The sequence below is a fragment of the Leptodactylus fuscus genome, chromosome 7 (genome assembly GCF_031893055.1).
Source record: "Leptodactylus fuscus isolate aLepFus1 chromosome 7, aLepFus1.hap2, whole genome shotgun sequence".
Lineage (NCBI taxonomy): Eukaryota > Metazoa > Chordata > Amphibia > Anura > Leptodactylidae > Leptodactylus > Leptodactylus fuscus.
The window spans coordinates 24240425-24265182 of NC_134271.1; the positions used below are offsets into that span (position 1 = coordinate 24240425).

The 24758-nt window shown below is 44.4% G+C and overlaps 1 protein-coding gene across 1 annotated transcript; it reads right to left on the minus strand.

Annotated features, from left to right (window-relative positions):
* Positions 1-1612: 1612 nt before the first annotated feature.
* Positions 1613-24457, minus strand: LRRC10B (leucine rich repeat containing 10B). The gene is made up of 6 exons (XM_075283383.1): positions 24405-24457; positions 23941-23962; positions 17954-18004; positions 17683-17841; positions 5578-5623; positions 1613-2688 (listed from the first exon to the last, which is right to left on the minus strand). The coding sequence occupies exons 1-6, from the start codon at positions 24455-24457 to the stop codon at positions 1613-1615; spliced, it is 1407 nt and encodes a 468-aa protein (XP_075139484.1).
* Between the last annotated feature and the right edge of the window lie 301 nt (positions 24458-24758).

Sequence of the window (24758 nt, forward strand, 5' to 3'; positions counted from 1 at the left end):
ACAGATTTTACTCAATAAAACTGCGCCCCTAGTTATTGTGTCAGGTCATGCCCTCCATGAGTAAGACCTCATTCATACGGCCATGTTGAAGGTAATTTTCGTACAACCCATAACTGTTCTCCGATAGACCCATGGTGTCTCTGTAGACTTATGATTTTATATCGTGGCACACAGAGGGGTTTTCTGACATAGCATAGAACATGATACATGTATTTTTCTCCTAGATTGTGTCTGAATACGGAAGAAAAATTTGCTAGCCCAAATAACAGAGGCACACCTTAGAAGATGAACTGAGCTGCAGTACCAGATAAGAAACGCATATGTGGTGCTGTGTTTGCTTAAAGCTTAAGAGAACCTTTCACCACCTGCACCAATTCTATCTCTTAGCATCTATTAATAGACGCTGCTCCACTGATTCCAGCACAGTTGGAATTTTCTCTCTAGCCCCTCACCATTCCTGAGCAACAAGTGCTGTTATTTTTGGTGCCTAATGTGCTCTTCAGGCTCTGTAATGTCAGAAGGGGCGGGGTAAGGCAGGGGGCGTAATTCAGATCTCCAATCAGAGGCAGCCAGTGTCAGAGCTCAGAATCACACCCCTTGTCTGACACCGCCCTCCTGACAGTACAGAACCTAAAGAGCATATCAGGCACCAAAACTAACATCAGTGATTGCTCAGGAATGGTGAGGGCTAGAGGAAAAATTCCAACTGTGCCAGAGACAGTGGAGCAGTAACTATTAACTGATGTAAAGAACTGGACTTGTTGGAGGTAGTGAAAGGTCCCCTTTAAGAGCCCCACCACTCCCCCAAGCTTGTTATTTATCGACAGGGGTCTCAGTGGTCTGACCTGCACAGACCAAATATTGGAAGCACATTTTAGTGATGCCATCGATCACTCTTAGTACAGAACCCCATTATACTAGTGGCAGAACACAGATTGTAATTAATGGCTGTAATTAAAGACGGAAAATATAAATTTTGTTTCATTAATCACATGTATTCATACTGTTAATAAATTGTAAGTAATGTGAATGTGTCAGAAATGTGATATCTCCTCTCCAATCACTAAAGAAGACTGATGAGGAGCTTCCAGCTTTGTGTAAGCAAAGACCACTCAATGCACAATCGGAAGTTATGGGTCACTTGTGGGTGTATAAACTTTGGGGTTCACTTCACAGTATTCAGGATCATTGCTTGTTATCAGTGAATGATAGTATTGCCCCAAGTATTGGGAACTAGAGGGGGGGGGGCTTTTTATTTTACAATGACTTGAGTTTGGTTGAGGGACCATTCAAGGATGGAAGCCTCATGTCCCTTGAGTGAATAAAGCAATAGTCCACATGTGTGACTTTTACCAAGTATGGTGCTCCACCAGTCCCATAGAATTACATGTAGCATGGTTCCACTACAGCTCTACTAACACAGGAGATCCCCCCCCCCCACACACACACACACGTTATTGTGATCTCTGGGGGTCCCAGCAGTTGTCCCCTATCCTATAGATAGGAGATAAGGGTTAGTGGAAAAAAAATTTGGAATATGGAATAATCTTTATCACAGTCTAAGGGTCATTGAGCAAATATATCTTTTAGACATTTAGTAGTCAAATTTTGGTCAGTAAATTCCTCTCACATAGTAGTTCTCGCCTTCACTTGGGTAATACCCCTCCTCATCCTCTTCCAGGTAATACCCTTCCTCATCTGGATAATAGTCTTCTTCCTGATCACCAGAGAAATGGTCCGTATAATGGTTCCCTTGCTCTTCCACCTCCTCTTCATTTTGTTCTTCTTGCTCCCCTTCCTCTTCACCCTCTCCTTCTACCTCCTCCGCCTTTTGAGCTTCCTTCTCTTGCTGCTCTCTTTCTCGCTCTTCTATCTCTTCCTCCTCTAGTTGTTTTCTGCGCTCCTCCCTTTCCTCCATAAACTCCTGAGCTCCCTCACCAACCAACGTCACCGTCTCTCCTACCTTGGGTGGTGCATTCACAGGGTTGTGGTCATAAGAAAGAAGCCGCAGTCCCTTCATGCCACTCATGTCTGGAAATATTGCAATCTTGTTCTTGTCTAGATCCAGAATCTCTAGCCCGTGTAAGCGTAAAAGAACCTTTGGCACACGTTCCAGTCTATTTCCATAGAGCCAGAGACCTCTGAGACCTGGCATACAAGTCGCAATTTCTCCTGGAAGACTCTTCAGCCGGTTGTCACCCATCTGTAGACATCTCAGGCCGGGCATGTTCAGTAATACTCGTGGAAAGTGGTGCAAAAAGTTTCGTTCTATCCAAAGAGTACGCAAAGTCTGGAGACGTGCAAAGGCCGGGGGGAGACCTTGAAGACGATTTGCTCCTATGTAGAGACGACCCAGATGTGGCAAGGAACATACAGCTTCTGGCAACTCAGGTAATCTGTTGGCGTCAAGTGCCAAGGTGCGTAGGTTGTGGAGTTGATATAAGTCATCAGGTAACTCACTTACCATTGTGCCACTCAGGTACAACTTATAGAGCTGATCAGCAAGTGTGCATATGGAAGCGGGTAGTCGTGTCATCTTGCGTCCACTAAACTCCAAGGTGCCATCTCCCGTACTAAGTTGTTCTTCTGTATCTTCTGGTAAAGGTTCATCTGCACCTCCTTCTCCTGCCACCGTGGGCATTGATCCACGTCCTCCCATCTGGATGGCCCTGGAGAAGGACAATGAGCCTGGCAAGATGTAGACTTGAGTTAGGAATGGCTCAAAATAAGTGTATTATGCCACCATCAGGAAGATATTGCTGAGCTGGCTGACACACATGGACTGTGTCTTTCCAGGTCACTCTCAAGTCCTTTGTATGCTCTATCGAAACTTTATCTGTCATTGTTAAATATTCATGGTCAACACTCGGGTTTCTCTTATGACATCACAACTGATCGTGTGTATTTCAAGTGCAAGACCCTTCACAGCAATTGTATATACTTTTCACATAGGAACAAGTAAGTATACAGTGTTGGCCAAAAGTATTGGCCCCCCTGCAATTCTGTCAGATAATACTCAGTTTCTTCCAGAAAATGATTGCAAGCACAAACTCTTTGGTATTAATATCTTCATTTATTTTGCTTGCAATGAAAAAAAAGTCAAATCATTGATCATTTTACACAAAACTCCAAAAATGGGCCGGACAGAAGTATTGGCACCCTCAGCCTAATACTTGGTAGCACAACCTTTAGACACAATAACTGGGCACAACCGCTTCCGGTAACCAGCAATGTTTCTTACAAGGCTCTGCTGGAATTTTAGACCATTCTTCTTTGGCAAACTCGGACTGCAGGGCAGCTTGAACTTGTTTGGATGTTAGTCGAGGTTCTTTATCCACCATCCGCACAATCTTGCGTTGAAATCTCTCGTCAATTTTTCTTTTCCGTCCACATCTAGGGAGGTTAGCCACAGTGCCATGGGCTTTAAACTTCTTGATACTGCGCACGGTAGACACAGGAACATTCAGGCCTTTGGAGATGGACTTGTAGCCTTGAGATTGCTCATGCTTCCTCACAATTTTGCTTCTCAAGTCCTCAGACAGTTCTTTGGTCTTCTTTCTTTTCTCCATGCTCAATGTGGTACACACAAGGACACAGGACAGAGGTTGAGTAAACTTTAATCCATTTCAACTGGCTGCAAATGTGATTTAGTTATTGCCACCACCTGTTAGGTGCCTCAGGTAAGTAACAGGTGCTGTTAATTACGCAAATTAGAGAAGCATCACATGATTTTTCAAACAGTGCCAATACTTTTGTCCACCCCCTTTTTTATGTTTGCTGTGGAATTATATCCAATTTGGCTTTTTGACAATTCTTTTTGTGGTTTTCCATTGAAGACAAATTAAATGAAGATAATAATACCAAAGAATTTGTGATTGCAATCATTCTCTGGAAGAAACTGAGTATTATCTGACAGAATTGCAGGGGTGCCAATACTTTTGGCCAACACTGTAGCTACTAGCAACATAATATAACTTAAGACATTAGATGCTGAAGGTCCTCAGCCCTAAGCAATATCTGTAACCCAATTATTAGTATTTACTAGTACTACATATGTAGCAGAATGTCCCTAGAGCACCATCAGACACCAGGACCGAGACGCAGCAGCACGCTATGGAAAAATACGAGTTTTTCATTGCATCTTCGGCACCAATTCACAAGGGGAAACACTGTTTGATTCATGTGACTCTACCCCCTATCTATCCACATCTATAAAATGTGAAGCAGGAACTCCTTATCTATATACAGACCCAGATTTACTATCATGGTTATGACTAGGCATGGGGCGTAAACATGGCGCGTCTTTGGCACAATGTTGTGCATCTAGTTTGAGCTAGACTCATGGGTCTGGATCGTAAGAAAAAAGAGGGCATGGCTTAAATGCACTACAATGAGCCAAAAATGTACCAAGATTGTGAAAAAAAGGTCTCCTCTCCAGAGGTGACAAGGCTTCTTCACTGAAGGACTGTGAATCTGTAGAATAACCTATCCCAAGAGCTGGTTCTTTACTGTATAGACTGTGAAGCTGTAGAATAGCCTACCCCAGGAGCTGGGTCTTTACTGTAAGGACTGTGAATCTTTAGAATAGCCTACCCCAGGAGCTGGGTCTTTACTGTAAGGACTGTGAATCTTTAGAATAACCAACCCCAGGAGTTGGGTCTTTACTGTAAGGACTGTGAATCTGTAGAATAGCCTACTCCAGGAATTGATGGTTTACTGTAAAGACTGGGAATCTGTAGAATAACCTATCCCAGGAACTAGTTCTTTATTGTAAGGACTATGAATCTGTAGAATAACCTATCCCGGGAGCTGGTTCTTTACTGTAATGACTGTGAATCTGTAGAATAACCTATCCGAGGAGATGGTTCTTTACGGTAAGGACTGTGAATCTGTAGGATAACCTATCCCAGGAGCTAGTGCTTTACTCTAAGCACTGTGAATCTGTAGAATAGCCTACCCCAAGAGTTGATGCTTTACTGTAAGGACTGAATCTGTAGAATAGCTTACCAAAGGGGGGATGCTTTACTGTAAGGACTGTGAATCTGTAGAATAACTTATCCTAGGAGCTGGTTCTTTACTGTAAGGACTGTGAATCTGTAGAATAACCTATCCCAGGAGCTGGTTCTTTACTCTAAGGCAGGGGTAGGAAACCTTCGGCTCTCCAGCTGCTGGTAAAACTACAACTCCCATCATGCTCCATTCACTTCCATGGGAACAGCAGAGCAAGTATGCATGCTGGGAGTTGTAGTTTTGCAACAGCTGGAGAGCCGTGCGTTCCCTACCCCTGCTCTAAGGACTGTGAATCTGTAGAATAGCCTACCCCAAGAGTTGATGCTTTACTGTAAGGACTGAATCTGTAGAATAACTTATCAAAGGGGGGATGCTTTACTGTAAGGACTGTGAATCTGTAGAGTAACTTATCCCAGGAGCTGGTTCTTTACTGTAAGGACTGTGAATCTGTAGAATAGCCTACCCCAGGAGTTGATGCTTTACTGTAAGGACTGTGAATCTGTAGAATAACCTACCCCAGGAGTTGATGCTTTACTCTAAGCACTGTGAATCTGTAGAATAACCTACCCCAGGAGCTGGTCACAACTGACACCTTCAATAAAGGATTAGATGCCTTTTTAGAACAAAATAGCATTGAAGGTTATGGAAATGTGTAGAATTTCATGATTTTTCCCATCCCCCGGTTGAACTTGATGGACCTCTGCCTTTTTTCAACCGTACTAACTATGTAAGTCCTTGAGCTACTTCACTGTGTACAATTTGGAAGAAAGATTTTCACAAAAAATATCACATTTTGTATCAAACATCAAATATGTTGACGTCAAGAGACGTCCACCCCAAGAATTTTGCTCATGGTGACCATGTGATCAGGAAAAACTCTGTTATCAGCTCAATATTAATATCCTCTGTGTATTCTCATATTATTAAGGCTACGGTCACATCTCCATTGGAGACTGTTTCCGAATGCAACAGAAATTGTCAGAGAGAAAAGTTCTGCATGGAGGAAACTTGACAAACCCCATTAAAGGCAATGGGGTCCACTGTTGTCTGCAGGTAACCTCTGTTTTAGTTGTCCGGCTCTCCGATGTTTGGGTCCCCCAGTGGACGTGAATGACAAAGAGCACAGCACAGATACAAACCTGGCCTAAAATGTGTGTATTTATTCTTCTAGTTATAATACCGCCATATAATTGCACATTAGCTACGTATTCTTTAAGGGAAAAAAGGTCAAATTAAAGCAATCATCTAAGTTTGTTCATTTTAGTGCCAAATACTTGCAAACTATTGTATAATCGGGTGTGTGGGCGGACGGAAGGATTACAATATGGTAATTAATTATCCGTACAAGATGCTCCACATATCAAGTTTAGGAGGTTAAATAGAGATTTCATTCCAGAAAATATTGTTAGTGAAAAGTTGTTTGGGTTGGAATTCAGAAAACCTCTATGTGTGGGCTCCACGAAGAACAAATCCACCCACAGCTCAGAATTTTGTTTTTAACGGAACGTCGGTCAGTCTCGGTTTGGCGTAAATAAGTTTCACGACTTTCAAAATGTGGGGGGTCGATTGGACCTGTAGTGGTGCTTGTCTATTGGTCTTTGGAGTCTCATTTTCAGCCTAGAACATGGTGAACAATAGCAAATATGGCCAAGTCTGGGTAAGGTATCGTCTCGCGTACAGCAAGGTGCGAAGTAGGTGAATTAATGGGGGGAAATGGGTTTGGGGATAGAGTAAGTGGTGGAGTGTAAAGAGAGGTTTAGGGTCCATTCACACCGAGGAAAATGGTGAGGAATTTGGTGTGGAATTTTGGCGCTGAAAAAAAAAGCCTCCCATTGACTTCTGAGCAGAAAAAGGAACCCATTCAAGTCAATGGGAGGCTTTCTTTTCAGCGCTAAAATTCCACACCAAATTCCTCACCATTTTCCTCCGTGTGAATGGACCCTTAGGCTAAGGCCCCACGTTGCGGAAACACAACTTTTTTTGTTGCAGATTTTGCTGAATTTTTTGAGTGCCAAGAAGGGCTTCAAAAGGAATAGGATACCGTATATACTCGAGTATAAGCCGACCCGAATATAAGCCGAGGCCAATAATTTTACCACAAAAAAATGGGAAAACTTATTGACTCGAGTATAAGCCGAGGGGGGGGAAATGCAGCAGCTACTGGAAAATTTCAAAAATTAAAATGGTCAGAGTTTTTGGGTGCAGTAGTTGCTGGGGAAGGGGAGGGGGTGTTTGGTTGTCTGTCTGCCCCTTCCCTGAGCTTGAGGACTGTTTTTTTTTCCCCACTTGGAATTCAGCCTGGCTGACTATAAGGTATCTGCAGTGCTCCTATTAACCCCTTCCCGACGGAACAGGAGCACTGCAGATCCCCTATATTCAGTAGACCGGGCACTTTCTACTTTTATATGTATTCTAGGGAAGGGAGGGATTTACAACTTTCATTTACTTTATTTTTTTATTATAATGTTTTTAAAGCTTCTTTTGTTTTTTTTTCACTATTTTATGGGAGATTCTATACATTACTATTGCAACTAGTCATAGACCTCCCCCCCACAAAAACTGTGCTGAAACATTCGGCTTATACTCGAGTATATACGGTATATAAAGGAAGCTTCTAATACTTCTACCTTCTGCTCAATGTACTCCTGGCATTTGCTGAATAAACATCTGCAACATAAAAAAGCAGCATTTCCGCAATGTGGGGCCTCAGCCTTAGGCTGAAGTGACTGAGGCTGACTTGAGCCCCCTCTGTCTGGTGTCCGTTGGCAGTCACATTTCTGACGTAAGACACAGTTGTGCATGTAACGGATGTTGTGTTTTTTACATGAGCATCATTGGGAATGAACATTGATGAAGGGGGGACCGTCTCCACCTGTCACTCTACTACGGTTAATGTCCGTTGCTCTTATCCTATAACGGTAGAGACGTGTGGCAGAAGTGTCCCAAAATTTGATGCTCAAGCGTGGCATATAAGTCTTGTGGGCCCCGGTGCAATCTTTTGTCCGGGGCCCCCTACTTCATCCCTACAGCGGATTCTTGATAGTGATGGTCACGGGGCTAAGGAGTGTAATCCACCTTAGTGTGGTTAGGGGAATCTGTGAGTTTCCTTGGTTTATGGGCCAGATGGAAGCTGCAATCTCAATACTGACGCCAGTACTTATGGGCCCCCTAAGGCTCCTGGGCCCTGATGCGACTGCACCCTCTGCACCCCCTCAGGTTACACCGCTGTGTTCAAGTATATGTTTAGGATCTGCAAACAGCAATGCCTGATACAAGGAAACCGAAGCATGACATACTCCAGAAGAGAAGATATTTACTAAGTGTAAAATAGCTAATTTAACATGCTGCCATATAACTTCGATTGCCCTTACCTCTGAAAAGGGATATTGATTTGCAGTAAAACATTTCGAGGCCTCGCTTGCAGCTATTTTGCTGCCAGTTCGATACATGTGTGACCTGACTTAATGCTCCTTGAGCGCCGGAGATCCCTATCAAACGCCTGCCGGCTGTGATTATAGCGTCTAATGACAAAACACCCCGCTCGCCATAGAATCTTACTAAATCTGGTTAGAACATTATTATCAATGAATAAGCCATTAGAACAATCCTGCTTGTTTACTACCGGCTGTGCCTGAAAAGAAAAATCCTCCGAAGTCTATTGATACAACTAAAATGGCTTTCTGTAATGAATGCCCTGGAAATAGGAGTCATTGCAATTACCCGAATTATTATTACTACCCCCCATCGAGGTCTATTTATGTATCCCATCAATATTTAGTGCATAGAGGGTGGAGTTGCTGCTGAGCCCTGGATCCTAAAGGGGCCCCAATATGGTCTTTCCCTCTATAGAATATACCACAATGCAAATAGGGGCCCCATTACTGATTTTTCCATGGGGCCCAGGAGCTTCAAGTTATTCGCAAAACAGCTTCAGTTCTTGTAGGTACACTGTTTTTGGAAGTCAGCAGGGAGGTTGTTCCAGACATCTTAGCATAAGTTCACATGGGGTTTTTTTGGACCGGATTTTGATGCGGTTCAAAAAACGTCTAGCCATTACTGGATGCCAGTGCAGTGCAACGTGGACGCCTGCTAGCACAGACTTCGGACCTGTATGGTAATATCCCAGACCACATGCCGTCTGGGACATTACCATACAGGCTTGAAGCCTGCTAAGATTAACATCGGATCCCGGAGAGGTGAGTAACAATATTTATTATGCTCCTTCACCTCCCCTAGGGCTACGATTATTATACTCGGGGGGCTGAGAAGACACCTGAGTATAATAATAGTTCATGGGTGGGCCTCTATGGGGCATAAGAGTTGGGTGGGCAACTGTGGGCCATAATAATTGGGTGTGCAACTGTGGGGCATAATACCGTTACCATACACCGTTATGCCCCACAGCGGCCCCCTGTAACCTCTATTATGTCCCACAGTCTATTTTGCCACTATGGGGCATAATATAGGCTACAGGGGCCACTGTGGGACATCATTTTAAAAAAATATATATATATATATGGGTTGGGTGTGTGGAGAAGTGAGGAGTCAAAGATGTCTGTGTTGCAAACTTTACAGAGTCAAGTCACAGTTGGAAGGAGTGGTCATGGCGGTCCAAAGGGGAGAGGCGGGAAATGTGGGAAGACGTCTCCTGTCAGTATTACTGCACAAAATATTACTGCATTGTATTCACTGTAATGTTACCACTAGCAGCCCCCCTCCCCCCCCCCCCCCCCCCCCGCTGCCTGAGGCACACGATCAAGACATAAACTGCGTCTTTTCATTGTCCGCCTCAGGCAGCAGAGAGGCTAGGTTCACCACTGAGTACGGCGGATGCTGGGTGTTTAAAGATGGCGGCTGCTATAGCCGCCAAGTCTCTGCTGTTTTATAAAGCAGAGATCCTGCACTAATGCCTGCGATTGGTGCGAGCACCGATCATGGGCATTAACCCCTCGGTCAAAGCTAAACTAACCAAGACGCCATTTTACCGGGCGCCGCCATTTTGCCGTGGATCCCTTGCACCCGGAGGAAGCTTATCATTCTGAATGCACCCGGAGCATCTATCATTCTGAATCACTTGTGACTGGCTCTGTATTTTAAAAAGCATTGAAAATTTGGTATTTACACTTAAATAAATCATCTTGTCATGTGAAGGTCAGCCCCCTTAACCACAGCAGCAAGTGATCTTGAAAATTTCTTAGTAAGTTCTGAGAAAACCTGAACCCAACCCATTCACATTCATCCACAGTGTTTTCTCTTGATTGGTCTTGGTTTCCTCAGCCGTCATCGTACATACAACATCTTAGACTTGTCGAGCACCATGAAGACAAACAATGTATTGTATAACAACTTTACTAGATCGCAGACTATCAAAAACAAAAATCAATCCATTTTCCTCTATATTATGTGTGCCCGAATGGAGGTTGTGTAATATAGGCCTGGTGTTGTGTAGTAGGTGTCATCTTCATAATGGAGACACTTTGACTCTATTCATATGTGTACGTCAGCTGAGATCATGATAATTCAGCAGAACCTTCCTCTATGGAGTGATATGGCGGTCACATGGTATAATTTAGGAAAAGACAGTGCCATACAATAACTGGCAAGATGAAGATCTATAATGAAATAAACTTGTTTTTATAAATTTCGTTTCCCAAATGGAATAATTGAGGGCTATGGACAATTTGTCACAATTCTCTTTAGTTTCATGCAATTTGGGTTAAAAATCTGTTTTTATTAAAGTTTTTGGACAGGTTCTGCCGCCTACATGTATCCCAACTCAACCCTCTAATTGCCCCCCGTTTAATATCCCTTTTCATCTTCCATTAACTTATTGCCCCCCTCCAACTACCCCTACTGCTAGTGTCCCCCTCCAACTACCCCTACTGCTAATGCCCCCCTCCAACTGCTCCAGTTTCATGTTTCCCCCAGTTTAAACTGGGGCACCAGGAGCGGGACTTAATACTGTGGGGCAGTTGGAAGGGAACATTATAATGTGGGGACATATAGTGTACGGGTGACTGTAGGAGGATTATACTGTGTGGGGGCACATGAAAAAAAATGAATGAGAATGGGTGGAGTCAACATAAAAGTGGGCGGAGTTAAACGTGCCGTGGCCACACATTTTGTCCCTCTTTCTGTGTACAGACCTTTACCTTTCAGTACAAGCTCTGTAAAGCCCCATTCACACAACTAATTTGTGGGTCCGAAATTGTGAATCCACAGAGTTTTAAGGTTAAATTGTCGTGTTGGCACTCCGAAATAATTTATTGGGTTTTGGGTTACAGTTTGGGCACTCAGTCTCAAAAAGGTTCGCCATCACTGTTCTAGGTCTTCTACTACAGTATGCAGAGATCTTACTAGCTAATTAGTGGATTTCTTACTATTAAAGTTATGACACTCACAAAACACTATTTACACTTGGATTTTTATTAAATTGTATTTATGGGGCAAGAAAAATAGAAAAGAGATAACAACAAAATAACAGCGAAACATGAACAAACTCCGAAATCACTTTTTAAATAATTGTACCCCTTCCTGACATCCCTCGTAATAATACATGCTGGGCCTTTAAAGATGGCGGCCACCGTAGCCACTGGGTCTTCACAGTATTGTATAATAGAGACCCGAAACTAATGAGTGCAGCTATAACTACATGTAGGTATATCCCACTATCCCCCATGTCCCTCCAGTGTCCTCCCACATTGTTACTATCCCCTAGGTGTCTCCAGTGTACTCACAGATTACTAACAAGAATCCCACTATCCCCCATGTCCCTCTAGTGTACCCCACATTACTGACAAGCACCCCACTACCCCCCATGTCCCTCTAGTGTACCTCACATTACTAACAAGCACCCCACTATCCCCCATGTCTCTCCAGTGTACCTTTAGGTGTCTTCTCCACGCTGCCGTTCGGTAGAAATCACGGTTTTCTTTGGTATGCAAATGAGTTATCTCGTAGCACTGACCACTATACCAGGACTAAATACTGCGACGTCACCCACTGACTGCTATACCAGGACTAAATACTGCGACGTCACCCACTGACCGCTATACCAGGACTAAATACTGCGACATCACCCACTGACCGCTATACCAGGACTAAATACTGTCACATCACACACTGACCGCTATACCAGGACTAAATACTGTCACGTCACCCACTGACCGCTATACCAGGACTAAATACTGTCACGTCACCCACTGACCGCTATACCAGGACTAAATACTGTCACATCACCCACTGACCGCTATACCAGGACTAAATACTGTTACGTCAGCCACTGACCGCTATACCAGGACTAAATACTGTCACATCACCCACTGACCGCTATACCAGGACTAAATACTGTCACGTCACCCACTGACCGCTATACCAGGACTAAATACTGTCACATCACCCACTGACCGCTATACCAGGACTAAATACTGTTACGTCAGCCACTGACCGCTATACCAGGACTAAATACTGTCACATCACCCACTGACCGCTATACCAGGACTAAATACTGTCACGTCACCCGCTGACCGCTATACCAGGACTAAATACTGTCACGTCACCCGCTGACCGCTATACTAGGACTACATACTGTCACGTCACCCACTGACCGCTATACCAGGACTAAATACTGTCACGTCACCCGCTGACCGCTATACTAGGACTACATACTGTCACGTCACCCACTGACCGCTATACCAGGACTAAATACTGTCACGTCACCCGCTGACCGCTATACCAGGACTAAATACTCTCACATTAGCCACTTACTGCCAGATTCCCCTCTGCCCACATAATACAATCCACAAATAGCTGTTTTTACTGTATAATGTTCCCCACACATCACCAAACACTTCATGACTGTCAGAGTTGCCTCCATTCCCCATATGAAGAACATAAGCAGCCCCCTTGTATTTGCAGATGCCCCCTCAATGCCAGCCAGCAATTAACCTCTTCCTGCACTGTAATAGGACGCTGCAGTAAGCAGGTTCTCCCTAGGAGCCATGTACTCCTCACTTGTGGGTGCCGATGCCTTACAATGACATACTTGGCACCTCTGCAGGTTGGACAATGGTCCTGGATAACCAGAGAACTGATTCTTAATAGGCCGGTAACGGTCCCTATTTACTTACCGATCCTGGCAGTGGCCGGAATCGTTAAGTGAAGCCATGTACCCCACAAACATCATTATTATACTCGGGGGTCTTTTCAGACCCCCAGTATAATGATCAGCCGTCCAGGGGAGGTAAGGGAACATAAAAGACTGTGTTACTTTCCTTTCCACACTGCGGGGAAGGTTTGGGCCTACTTCTGGATGCTCCCGGACGTCACATAACCCAGAATGCAGGTCCCGGTCATGTGACGTCCTGGACATCAAAGAAGATGGCCGACACCAACCGAGGACTGCAGCGGAGCCGGAGATAGGTAAGTAACATTGTTTTTTATGTTTGTATTCCCCGGGTCTACAATTATTATACTCTGGGGTCTGAAAAGACCCCAGAGTATAATAATTGTTCATAGGTGTTCACAGTGGGGCATAATACTGTGTGCAGGGGCCACTATGGGGTATAATACTGTGTGCAGGGGCCACTATGGGGGATAATACTGTATGCAGGGGCCACTATGGGGGATAATACTGTATGCAGGGGCCACTATGGGCTATAATACGCTGTGCAGGGGCCACTATGGGACATAATACTGTGTGCAGGGGCCACTATGGGGCATAATACTGTGTGCAGGGGCCACTATGGGTTATTATACTCTGTGCAAGGGCCACTATGGGGGATAATACTGTATGCAGGGGCCACTATGGGGGATAATACTGTATGCAGGGGCCACTATGGGCTATAATACGTTATGCAGGGGCCACTATGGGGTATAATACTGTGTGCAGGGGCCAATATGGGGCATAATACTGTGTGCAGGGGCCACTATGGGGGATAATACTGTGTGCAGAGGCCACTATGGGGGATAATACTGTGTGCAGGGGCCAGTAAGGGACATAATACTGTGTGCAGGGGCCACTATGGGGTATAATACTGTGTGCAGGGGCCACTATGGGACATAATAGTGTGTACAGGGGCCAGTAAGGGGAATAATAGAGAGCGTAGGAATGTGGGGGGGTCGGTCAGGGTCTTCGGCGGGCATCAGTCGGGGGGGGGGGGGGCATGTCAAAAGTTCGCCACGGGGCCCCGGCATTCCTAGTTATGCCACTGCTTATTATATATTAATAAGGAAAGTATTCCCCTGACAGTGGGCCCCTGCAAGGACTGGGGCCCTGGGAAATTGCCCAGTTTGCCCCCCCTAACGCTGTGTACCCCAGTTCTCTCCACTCCAAAGTACACCCTGCAACCTATATCTCTCCCCCCACACTACACCCTGCACCCCACATCTCAATCAATCAATCAATCAATCAATCAATCAATCAATCAAAAGAGCTTTATTAGCATTACCAAAGAAAAAAACGTTTGGTGTTGCCAAAGCAAAGACTGGTTGGGGGGGGAGGGGAGGAGTATGGGGTGTGCGGGTTAGGGGTTCAAGTGTCCTTGGGGTCTCATCGTTCTTGTTTGGGGCGTGTGGGTATCGGTGGGTGTGGGGTAGATGGGTGATGGGGGTCTTAATGGTCTTTGCGTGGTGGGTGGGGAGTTTAATGGTCCATGGGGGATGGGTGGTTTGATAGTCCATGCGGTCTCATCTTCCTCTTGTTTGGTGACAGCTGGACATGTATTGGGCAGCGATTTCCACAGTGGACTCCTCTTCTCTCATCTCTCTCCTCCACATTACACCCCACATCTCCCCCCCCCACACACACACACTACACCCTGCACCACCAGAACCAGATCATGGCACCAGTTCTCCTTGGTTCTGTGATCTGGTTGTAATTTCAACAATGGCAGAACTGGGGAGAACTATAATCTCCTATAGTGATGCTTCATCCTCGCTGTACAAGAACACCATTCTCTTTACAAAATGTCTTATGATGCGCCCTGTATTGGAGGGACTATACCTGGCTCTTCCCCTCTGGCCTCTCAATAATGAAAAATGAAGAATCTCCATTGACCATCTGGCAGATTTGGAAAGTACTTGGGGTATTCTTGGGCTTGATCCCATTGTTGTTCCCTCCTGGACGCCTATTACAGATGACTTGTCTTTACCTCCTCTGCCTCAATACTCACCGATACCTCTCCAGTATAACAGTCATATTGTGACCCTGCCCCACATGGCATGATCCAAAGAGCGGGGCGACCCTAACCATAGAAAGTCGTTCCCCCAAAAAAAAAATAAACCACCCGGCTATCTTTAGTTGTGTGATGGGGCCCCCCTAATTAGGACCCCCACCCCCACTGGTAGATCAACAAATCCCCTTATTTGGCCCCCACATAGTATAACACCCCCTTTATTTGGCCTCCACACAATATACAACCCTTTCTTTGGCCCACAACGTGATACCTGATCCCTTTTCTTGCCCCCCACTCGGTATATGACCCCCTTTTTCTGGCCCCCAACCACCAGAGTGTTCAGAGGATTTTATAAAAAGCGACACCACACAATAAAGAAGCCACAGACACAATGAATAAATTAAATTAAATTAATCTAAATTTTATTACTATAATAAATCTAATATAATTAGAAACCATCTAGTAGAATTTATAGGATTTACTGCATAAAATAGTGTGAACCAGAGGAAGGCGAAAAGAACCCCCATATAAGGGGGAAAAAATTCCTTCCTGACCCCAAGTCCTGGCGATCGGCTACTCCCTGGTTCACTGCAGTGATGACACTGGATGGGGCCCTGTCACATGTATATATTATATCTACACAATATGTCTATATTATCTGACTTATACTGTATTATATGTCATGGCTATCACTAAGTGGCCCTATACCTATGCCCTCTATACAAGTCTATATTATACTAAGATTACACATTGTTTTTGCATCTTTATTTTCATTTTTTTGTCCTTATTATACCTCTGCTAATCCTATTCCTGCCGTATATAATCCTATTCTATATATAATCTCTAGCATTCTAGGTTTGTTTCAATTTTTATACTATTTTTCATTACTATTCCTATGCTAATCTTATACATGTTATATCTAGATTATTTTATATATAATGTCTAATATTTTATATTATATACCTATTTTTTTTCCTTTTTTTTATATTTTTTTTATTTTATACTATATTATATTATATTATATTATTTTATACTAGACTTACACTAAACTATCTCTCTATTTATCATCTTATCATACACCTATTTTTTTTTTTTTGCTTTTTTTATTTTTAATTTTATTTTTATACTATATTGTGTTATTACACTTATTCCTATAGTTTATATCTTATCTAATATATAATTTCAGTTATTCTAATCTATATATCTTATATTTATTTATTTATTTTCTTGTACATATATATATATTCTTTTTTTTCTTACTATTTTCTACTATTCGCCTATCTATAATATTTTTATGTTATTTCATTCTTAACCTAAAATTTCTAGCTGATATAGTTTTATTACATACTTATATTTTACCTCTATTTCTATGTTAGTTTTTTACTATTTTTATTTTTATTATTATACTTAGATTATCCTTACCATACTGTTATCTTAAAGGGGTTGTCTAGGAATTGGACCAAAGGCCAGGAAAAATAAAAAAAGAAAAGCCTCACCCGCACCTATCCCTGGCACACTGTCACCCGCCGCCTGTGTCTGTTCAGTCTTTGCTGGTACCTGGATGCTGTAAGTCCTGCGTCCCACGTGACCACTGACATCAGTCAGTAGCCGCAGCAGTCGCTGGTAAGTAACCGGTGATGGTGTGAGTGATGTCACCAGTTCCCTCTCCAGCGGCCGCAGAAGCCACTGATTGATGTCAGCGGTCACGTGGGACGCAGGACTTACAGCATCCAGGTACCAGCAAAGACTGAACAGACACAGGCGGTGGATACAGAGCGCTGGGCATAGGGAGATGGGTATTTATATATTACACCTCCTCTGGCCTCCATACACATTGTCCCAATTCCTGGAAAACCCCTTTAACTTACATTTTGAAATCCAATTCTATATTCTAGTTATGGGTTTTTTTCAGATTTTTTTTTTTTTTTTTTACTATAACTTTATATTTATACTTATTGTCTAGGTTATATCCTATATGACCGCTATCAGGGCTCGTTCACATCTGCGCCCAGGTGTCCGTTCTGCAGGTTTCCGTTTCCTGCATAAAACAGAGCAGGAGACGGAAACCTGCAGGAGTCTTTCTCACCCATTCATCTGAATGGGTGAGAAAGCTGTCCGGCCATGAGCGGCAGTGAGCGTTTTGCGCTCTCCGTCGCGAAACCGGGTTTTTTAATCCGGACACAGAGTCGGACATGCAGTACTCTGTGTCCGGATTAAAAAATCCGATTTCGCGGCGGAGAGCATAAAACGCTCACCGCCGCTCACGGCCGGACCCGGTCTGTGCTTTCCGTCTTCTGCATGCCAGAAGCACAGAACGGAGACCAGAACGCAGGTGTGAACCTAGCGTAACTCTTATTATTATCTTCTATCTGACTTCTTAACTTTTTTTTTTTTTTATGTTTTTGTGACTATACTTACCTATACTTACCTTACTTACCTAGCGTCTATGTAGGAAGGAGGCGATCCTGGTCCTGACGCTGCGGAGGAGCCGTCTTACTGGGATGCAGGACCAGGCGCAGCAGGTTGTTTCCTCCTCCTCCTCTTCTTCTGAGGCCTCTTCTTCTGATGTCTCTTCGTACTCCGCATCTGCTGACTCCAAGGCCTCTTCTGATGTTCCTTCTTCAGGAGTCTCTTCATACGATTCCATCGTTGTTCCCTATAAATAAGATGAAGTCACAAATGAGTATAAATCCTTTTATTTCAGATGAATGTAAGGATAAGATATGGATCTCTATGATATAATATGACTATGTGGAGACATCACTTACATCGTCCTCCTCGGGGGTCCTGAGGCCGTCGTCCTCATTCACGTAGATCCACTGCAATAGATCAGGTAATGGTTAGTTTTCCGTGTCATGTAATATTATTCCCATGTGTAGTAATCTACTGGATCTATAAGAAGTGGTGAGAAGATCCCGCTCTATAGAGGATCTCTGGTGCTGGTGTAATGGAATGACATGTTATTAGAGATGAGCGAACACTAAAATGTTCGAGGTTCGAAATTCGATTCGAACAGCCGCTCACTGTTCGAGTGTTCGAATGGGTTTCGAACCCCATTATAGTCTATGGGGAACATAAACTCGTTAAGGGGGAAACCCAAATTCGTGTCTGGAGGGTCACCAAGTCCACTATGACACCCCAGGAAATGATACCAACACCCTGGAATGACACTGGGACAGCAGGGGAAGCATGTCTGGGGGCATAAAAGTCACTTTATTTCATGGAAATCCCTGTCAGTTTGCGATTTTCGCAAGCTAACTTTTCCCCATAGAAATGCATTGGCCAGTGCTGATTGGCCAGAGTACGGAACTCGACCAATCAGCGCTGGCTCTGCTGGAGGAGGCGGAGTCTAAGATCGCTCCACACCAGTCTCCATTCAGGTCCGACCTTAGACTCCGCCTCCTCCGGCAGAGCCAGCGCTGATTGGCCGAAGGCTGGCCAATGCATTCCTATGCGAATGCAGAGACTTAGCAGTGCTGAGTCAGTTTTGCTCAACTACACATCTGATGCACACTCGGCACTGCTACATCAGATGTAGCAATCTGATGTAGCAGAGCCGAGGGTGCACTAGAACCCCTGTGCAAACTCAGTTCACGCTAATAGAATGCATTGGCCAGCGCTGATTGGCCAATGCATTCTATTAGCCCGATGAAGTAGAGCTGAATGTGTGTGCTAAGCACACACATTCAGCACTGCTTCATCACGCCAATACAATGCATTAGCCAGTGCTGATTGGCCAGAGTACGGAATTCGGCCAATCAGCGCTGGCTCTGCTGGAGGAGGCGGAGTCTAAGGTCGGACCTGAATGGAGACTGGTGTGGAGCGATCTTAGACTCCGCCTCCTCCAGCAGAGCCAGCGCTGATTGGCCGAATTCCGTACTCTGGCCAATCAGCGCTGGCCAATGCATTCTATTAGCCCGATGAAGTAGAGCTGAATGTGTGTGCTAAGCACACACATTCAGCACTGCTTCATCACGCCAATACAATGCATTAGCCAGTGCTGATTGGCCAGAGTACGGAATTCGGCCAATCACCGCTGGCTCTGCTGGAGGAGGAGGAGTCTAAGATCGCTCCACACCAGTCTCCATTCAGGTCCGACCTTAGACTCCGCCTCCTCCGGCAGAGCCAGCGCTGATTGGCCAAAGGCTGGCCAATGCATTCCTATGCGAATGCAGAGACTTAGCAGTGCTGAGTCAGTTTTGCTCAACTACACATCTGATGCACACTCGGCACTGCTACATCAGATGTAGCAATCTGATGTAGCAGAGCCGAGGGTGCACTAGAACCCCTGTGCAAACTCAGTTCACGCTAATAGAATGCATTGGCCAGCGCTGATTGGCCAATGCATTCTATTAGCCCGATGAAGTAGAGCTAATAGAGCTAAGTCAGGACCGTCCTTCCTCACAGCAGAGTCTATAGCGCTGTACTTTCAGAGGGGGATGGGGCGTTCCTTACCGCCCAGCAACGAGTCTATGGGCGAGTACTATCAGGAGTGGAGGGGGCGTTTCTCCCTGCTCTCATAGTATAACGCTATAAGACGCTGCTATGAGGAAGGGTGTTCCTGACTGACTGTCAGAAACGCTCTTCTGACAGTGAAGAGCTATGGTACCAGCACCGATAGCTCTTCACCGGGGGCACAGAATGGGAAAGCCGATAGTGCCCTGAATTCAGCGCACTGTCGGCTTTCTAGCAGTATGTAAAACCGCATGTGCCCCAACTCATGAAAGGTTCTCTTTAACATCTCAATATACTGTACATCACACTATAAGGATAAGGCCTAACACAGCGTCCTGCAGCAAAAAAGCGCTGCAGGAAAACCCCGGCGGTAACGCATCGGTTTTTCCTGCAGCGCTTTTTGCAGAAACTCCACAGAGGTTTCCTCTGAGGACTTTCTGCTTCCATTATACCTATAGGGACACTGTAGATATAAGTGACATACTGCGATTTCCAAAAACTGCAACAGTTACCTACACCCTCATACATATACATTCATATATACTCACACATGTATATATATATAATAACATATATACATTTATATACCATATATAAGTCAAATATATACTTATATGAATGTATGACTACTATATATACTCACACATATACATTATTATAGCACATATACATTTCTATACATTCATATACCATATATAAGCCATATATATACATATATGAATTAAAGATGAGCGAATATACTTGATCAAATACCTCTGACACATAGCTCCCGGTGGCAGGGAAGGTGGGAGGGGCAGTAAAAATTCAATGCCCCGGAAGTGTTTATGCACCAGGTGCTATGCGGCGGAGGAATTCGAACGAGTATATTCGCTCATCTCTAATATGAATGTATGAATACTATATATACTCACATATATACATACACATTAGGCTGAGTTCACATCTGCGCCCGGTCTCTGTTCTCAGGTTTCCATCTTCTGCAGACAGAAGACGGAAACTTGACAGACCGTGTCTGGCCGTGAGCGCCGGTGAGCGTTTTGTGCTCTCCACGGCGAAACCGTTTTTTTAAGCCAGACACAAAGTCCTGCATGTCCAACTTTGTGTCCTGTTAAAAAAAAACGGTCTTGCCGCGGAGAGCACAAAACGCTCACCGGCGCTCACGGCCAGACACTTTCCAAACCCATTCAAATGAATAGGTTTGAAAAATGACTGCAGGTTTCCGTCTCCTGTCCAGTTTCGGGCAAAACGGAGGCTGGGGCGCAGATGTGAACGAGCTCTTATTATAGCATACTGTATATATATACAAACATACAGTACTCAGACAGTATACAAGACACATACTTTAACCCTTATGTACTATCATGGTGTCTATCATAATGATATGTGTATGGTAGTGGTGTATGATAGACACTATGATAGGACTTAAGGGTTAAACAAATATACACATATACATATTAAATATTACTTTTTACCAAAAAAGAAAAAAAATATACTCACATTTGTGAAGCAGAAAGTGCAGCATCGCAGCAGACTCCTCTCTGTCCCCACAGGGTGCGATGTAAGAGACAACTCACTGCTGAGAGTGGGAGGGGGGAAGTCCGGGTTGCATGGAAAGCTCTTCATAAGATGTCAACGATAGGTGAAGCTGCTGCCCCTGGTGTCCTCCCTATGTATACTCACTATATTAAAGGGGCTCTATCAACAAAATTATACTGATAGAGTCCCACATATGTGTGAATAGCCTGTTAAAAAGGCTATTCAGGCACCGCTAAAGTTATATTAAACTACCCCCCCCCCCGTTTTAAAATAAAATAAAAAATTAAAATAAAAAAAAAATTGTTAATCTTATCTATCATGCACAGCGGGCGGACATTCAAGGTCGACGTCATCTTCAGCCATGCCTACTCCATGTCCTCGGGTCCCATCTTCCTCCAGCACTCGCGAACTGCCATTGATAAAAATTGGCGGGGGTGCATGCGCAGTAGCATGCTACTACTACTGCGCATGCACCCGTGTCATTTTTTTTCAATGGCAGTAAGATTCACATATTCCTTTTTAGAGTTTTATTTTAAAACGAGGGGGGGGGGTAGTTTAATATAACTTTAGCGGTGCCTTAATAGCATATGTGGGGCTCTATCAGCATAATTTTGCTGATAGAGCCCCTTTAATAGGGAAAGTATACCATTGCCAGGAGGCCTCTGTGTGTGTCAGGGCCCTGGAAAACTGCCGGCAGCCGGCCATTACAGTCATTACAGCGCTGCCGGCAGCCTGGGGCCCCGAACTTACCTTTCCAGCCCCTGACCACTATCAGTGCTCATTTTGGCAAATGCATTGGTCAGGGGCTTGACCCGGCCCCTGAAAATCGCGATCGGGCCCTTGACCAATGCTTCTGCACTGGGGAAATGAGGACTGATAGTCAAGGCTCGGGGCCCATTGGGGGATTGCCCAGTTCCTCGGTGGGCCATTCCGACCCTGCAGGTGAGCCTGACCTATGTAAATTTCTGCCTCCATGGATGAGATATTAATATTTTTTACAGTATGTAAATGAGCAGTCTGGAGCACTGAGGGCGGCTCTGTTGCTCCAAACTGCTAGGCCCCATATTGCTCTAATCCACCAGTGTGAATGTGAGAACACAGGGCCGGGTGAGATTTCAGCATCGCTCTCCCTGTCACTCATAGAGAGGTGGAGGCATATTACAGCAATGTGGGGGGCAGCAGTTTGGAACAACAGAGCCGCCCTCGGTGCTCCAGTTTGCTCAAGTAAATGAATATCTTAGCAATGGAGGCAGAAATTTCCAAGGCAAAATATGACATTCAGGTGAGCCGGAGCTATCTAAGGGAGCGTTCACACTACCGTCGGTTTTCGACAGGTAGTGTCCACTCCAAGTGTCCGCTCAAAATCTGTCACGGAGACTAAGAGCGGACACTAACTGTGTCCGTGACACCTGTCATTTATTTCAATGGGCATCGGGTGCGTTCTTTTGCACTCCGTGCCCGTCCTTCCCTGTCCGCAAGTGAAGATGTCCGACTTCTCAAGCGGACAGAAGAACCCTGCATGCATGTGACTTGTTCCACCACAACAAGCCGACCTGTAGCGACGCTAGGAAATAAAGATTAGAGATGAGCGAACACTGCTCAGATCAGCCGATCCGAACAGCACGCACTCATAGAGATGAATGGAAGCACCTGTGACGCCGGCTGGCCACCGGCAAAGTCAGCGTCACAGATGCTTCCATTCATTTCTATGGGTGCGTGCTGTTCATCTCTAATAAAGATGTTATTTCTCTGGTAATACGACAACACAAAAAATAACTATTTTATTTAAAAAACGTTTTTTATTGCACAAAAGTAGAAAAACATACAAAAGTTACAGATTTGTGGTATCAATGTAATCGTACGGAACCATAGAATATAAGGGGACAGGTTATTTATAATACATGGTCAATAGAGTAGCACCCCCCCCCCCAAAAAAAAAAAAGAAAAAAAAAAAAAGACTCCCCATTAGTGAGACCCCCAGTGATCAGATGCTTGTAACTCTCTGTGGATAGGGAATAAGGGGGAATTGTGGAGAAACCTCTTTAAGATCACATATACGTAATGGTAGGCACACAACTATGAGACAAGATACATATACCAGCTATGTTGAGCCCAATATAATGACAATTATAATTATAGTTCAAAATTTCATATTTGCATCACGGAGCATTAAGATCAATAAATTGAAAAGTTAATAACAGAAGTTATGAATTCATAAAGTATCGGATAAATATTTAATATTGAATAAATATAGAACAGTCTTCAGGTTTACAGTGTTTTAATAAATATAATCAACGACACATTAGATGTTAAAACAGCGCCCAGTACTATAGATGTGCCAGGTAGTGCCCAGCACATGCCCAGCACATACCAGTCACATGACCTCGTCACTGTAACCAATTACTATCCCAGACACATGGAAAATTGGAGCAAAAAACACAGTGTGAACACGGGCCCGGCATTGTGGTTGCCCCCCCCCCCCCCCCCTGCTGAGCAGTGCTGCCCCCTTGTGGAATACAGACAGCTTCCCTGTTCAGTTACAAAATGACCCCTTATGGAGGAGTATATACCCATATATATGTCCATCAGCGCCCTCTATAGAATAACCCTGTGCATGGCGCTGTATATGTGCTAGTTATCTATAGTGTGATGGACGGGTCTATAGAGGCCAAACTGGTTACAGGTCACCTCTGCCTATATACACTGTGTGCTATGGCTGTATGACCCTGTGTGTAGTGTATATAGTGTGTGGATTAGGACTTACCAATCGGTGGTGAAGATGGTACCTGCAAAAAAAATAACACACAGACACAAAACCACTGACAGACACACACAGAACAGCCGACAATACAATACAGAGAACAATAAAGTGCCTGGCGGCTCCGCTATCCAACGCAATCCAAAGTCGCTCCTCGTGGAACACGAGACGCAAAATCCTGTTACCGCTCTGTCTGACAGCTCAGTAACAAGTGAGCCGAGAATTCAAATGATAACAAGTCATAACAGTCAGTGCAGGTGCCGCAGCTGATCAGCCGCATGCCAGTCACATGCCAGTCACAGGAGCAGTGTATCCAGGTGGTGTGCCAGTATTCCAGTGGCAAGGATAGATAGAGAATCTATATGTATACAATATATATATATATATATATATATATATATATATATATATATATAAAATCATTAATAATTAATTAATTAATAATTAATAGTAGTAGCTGGTAGTGTTACAGGCCATTAATCCGGCTGAAGACAATTTTCTTCACTTTAAGGGAAAACTCCATCTTGACTCCAATCTGTCAATCAGAATAAATCCTCAACATCAAAAACCTACTGCGTCCTGTTGTGGCAGGCAGGGTCGGACTGGGGTGTCTAGGGCCCACCAGTGGAATTGTTTTTATGGACCCACCGCCAGGACCCCTGTAGATGAGCTGTACCGAGACAGGGCGGCTAAAGGCAATAACATATCGGGAGCCATGCTGCTCACCCGCCATACGATGTGCACCACTGCATCTAAACCCACTGCTACATCCTGTATGGCAAGAGAACAGCGCGGCTCCTAGAGTTGTCATTATTACCTGTAGC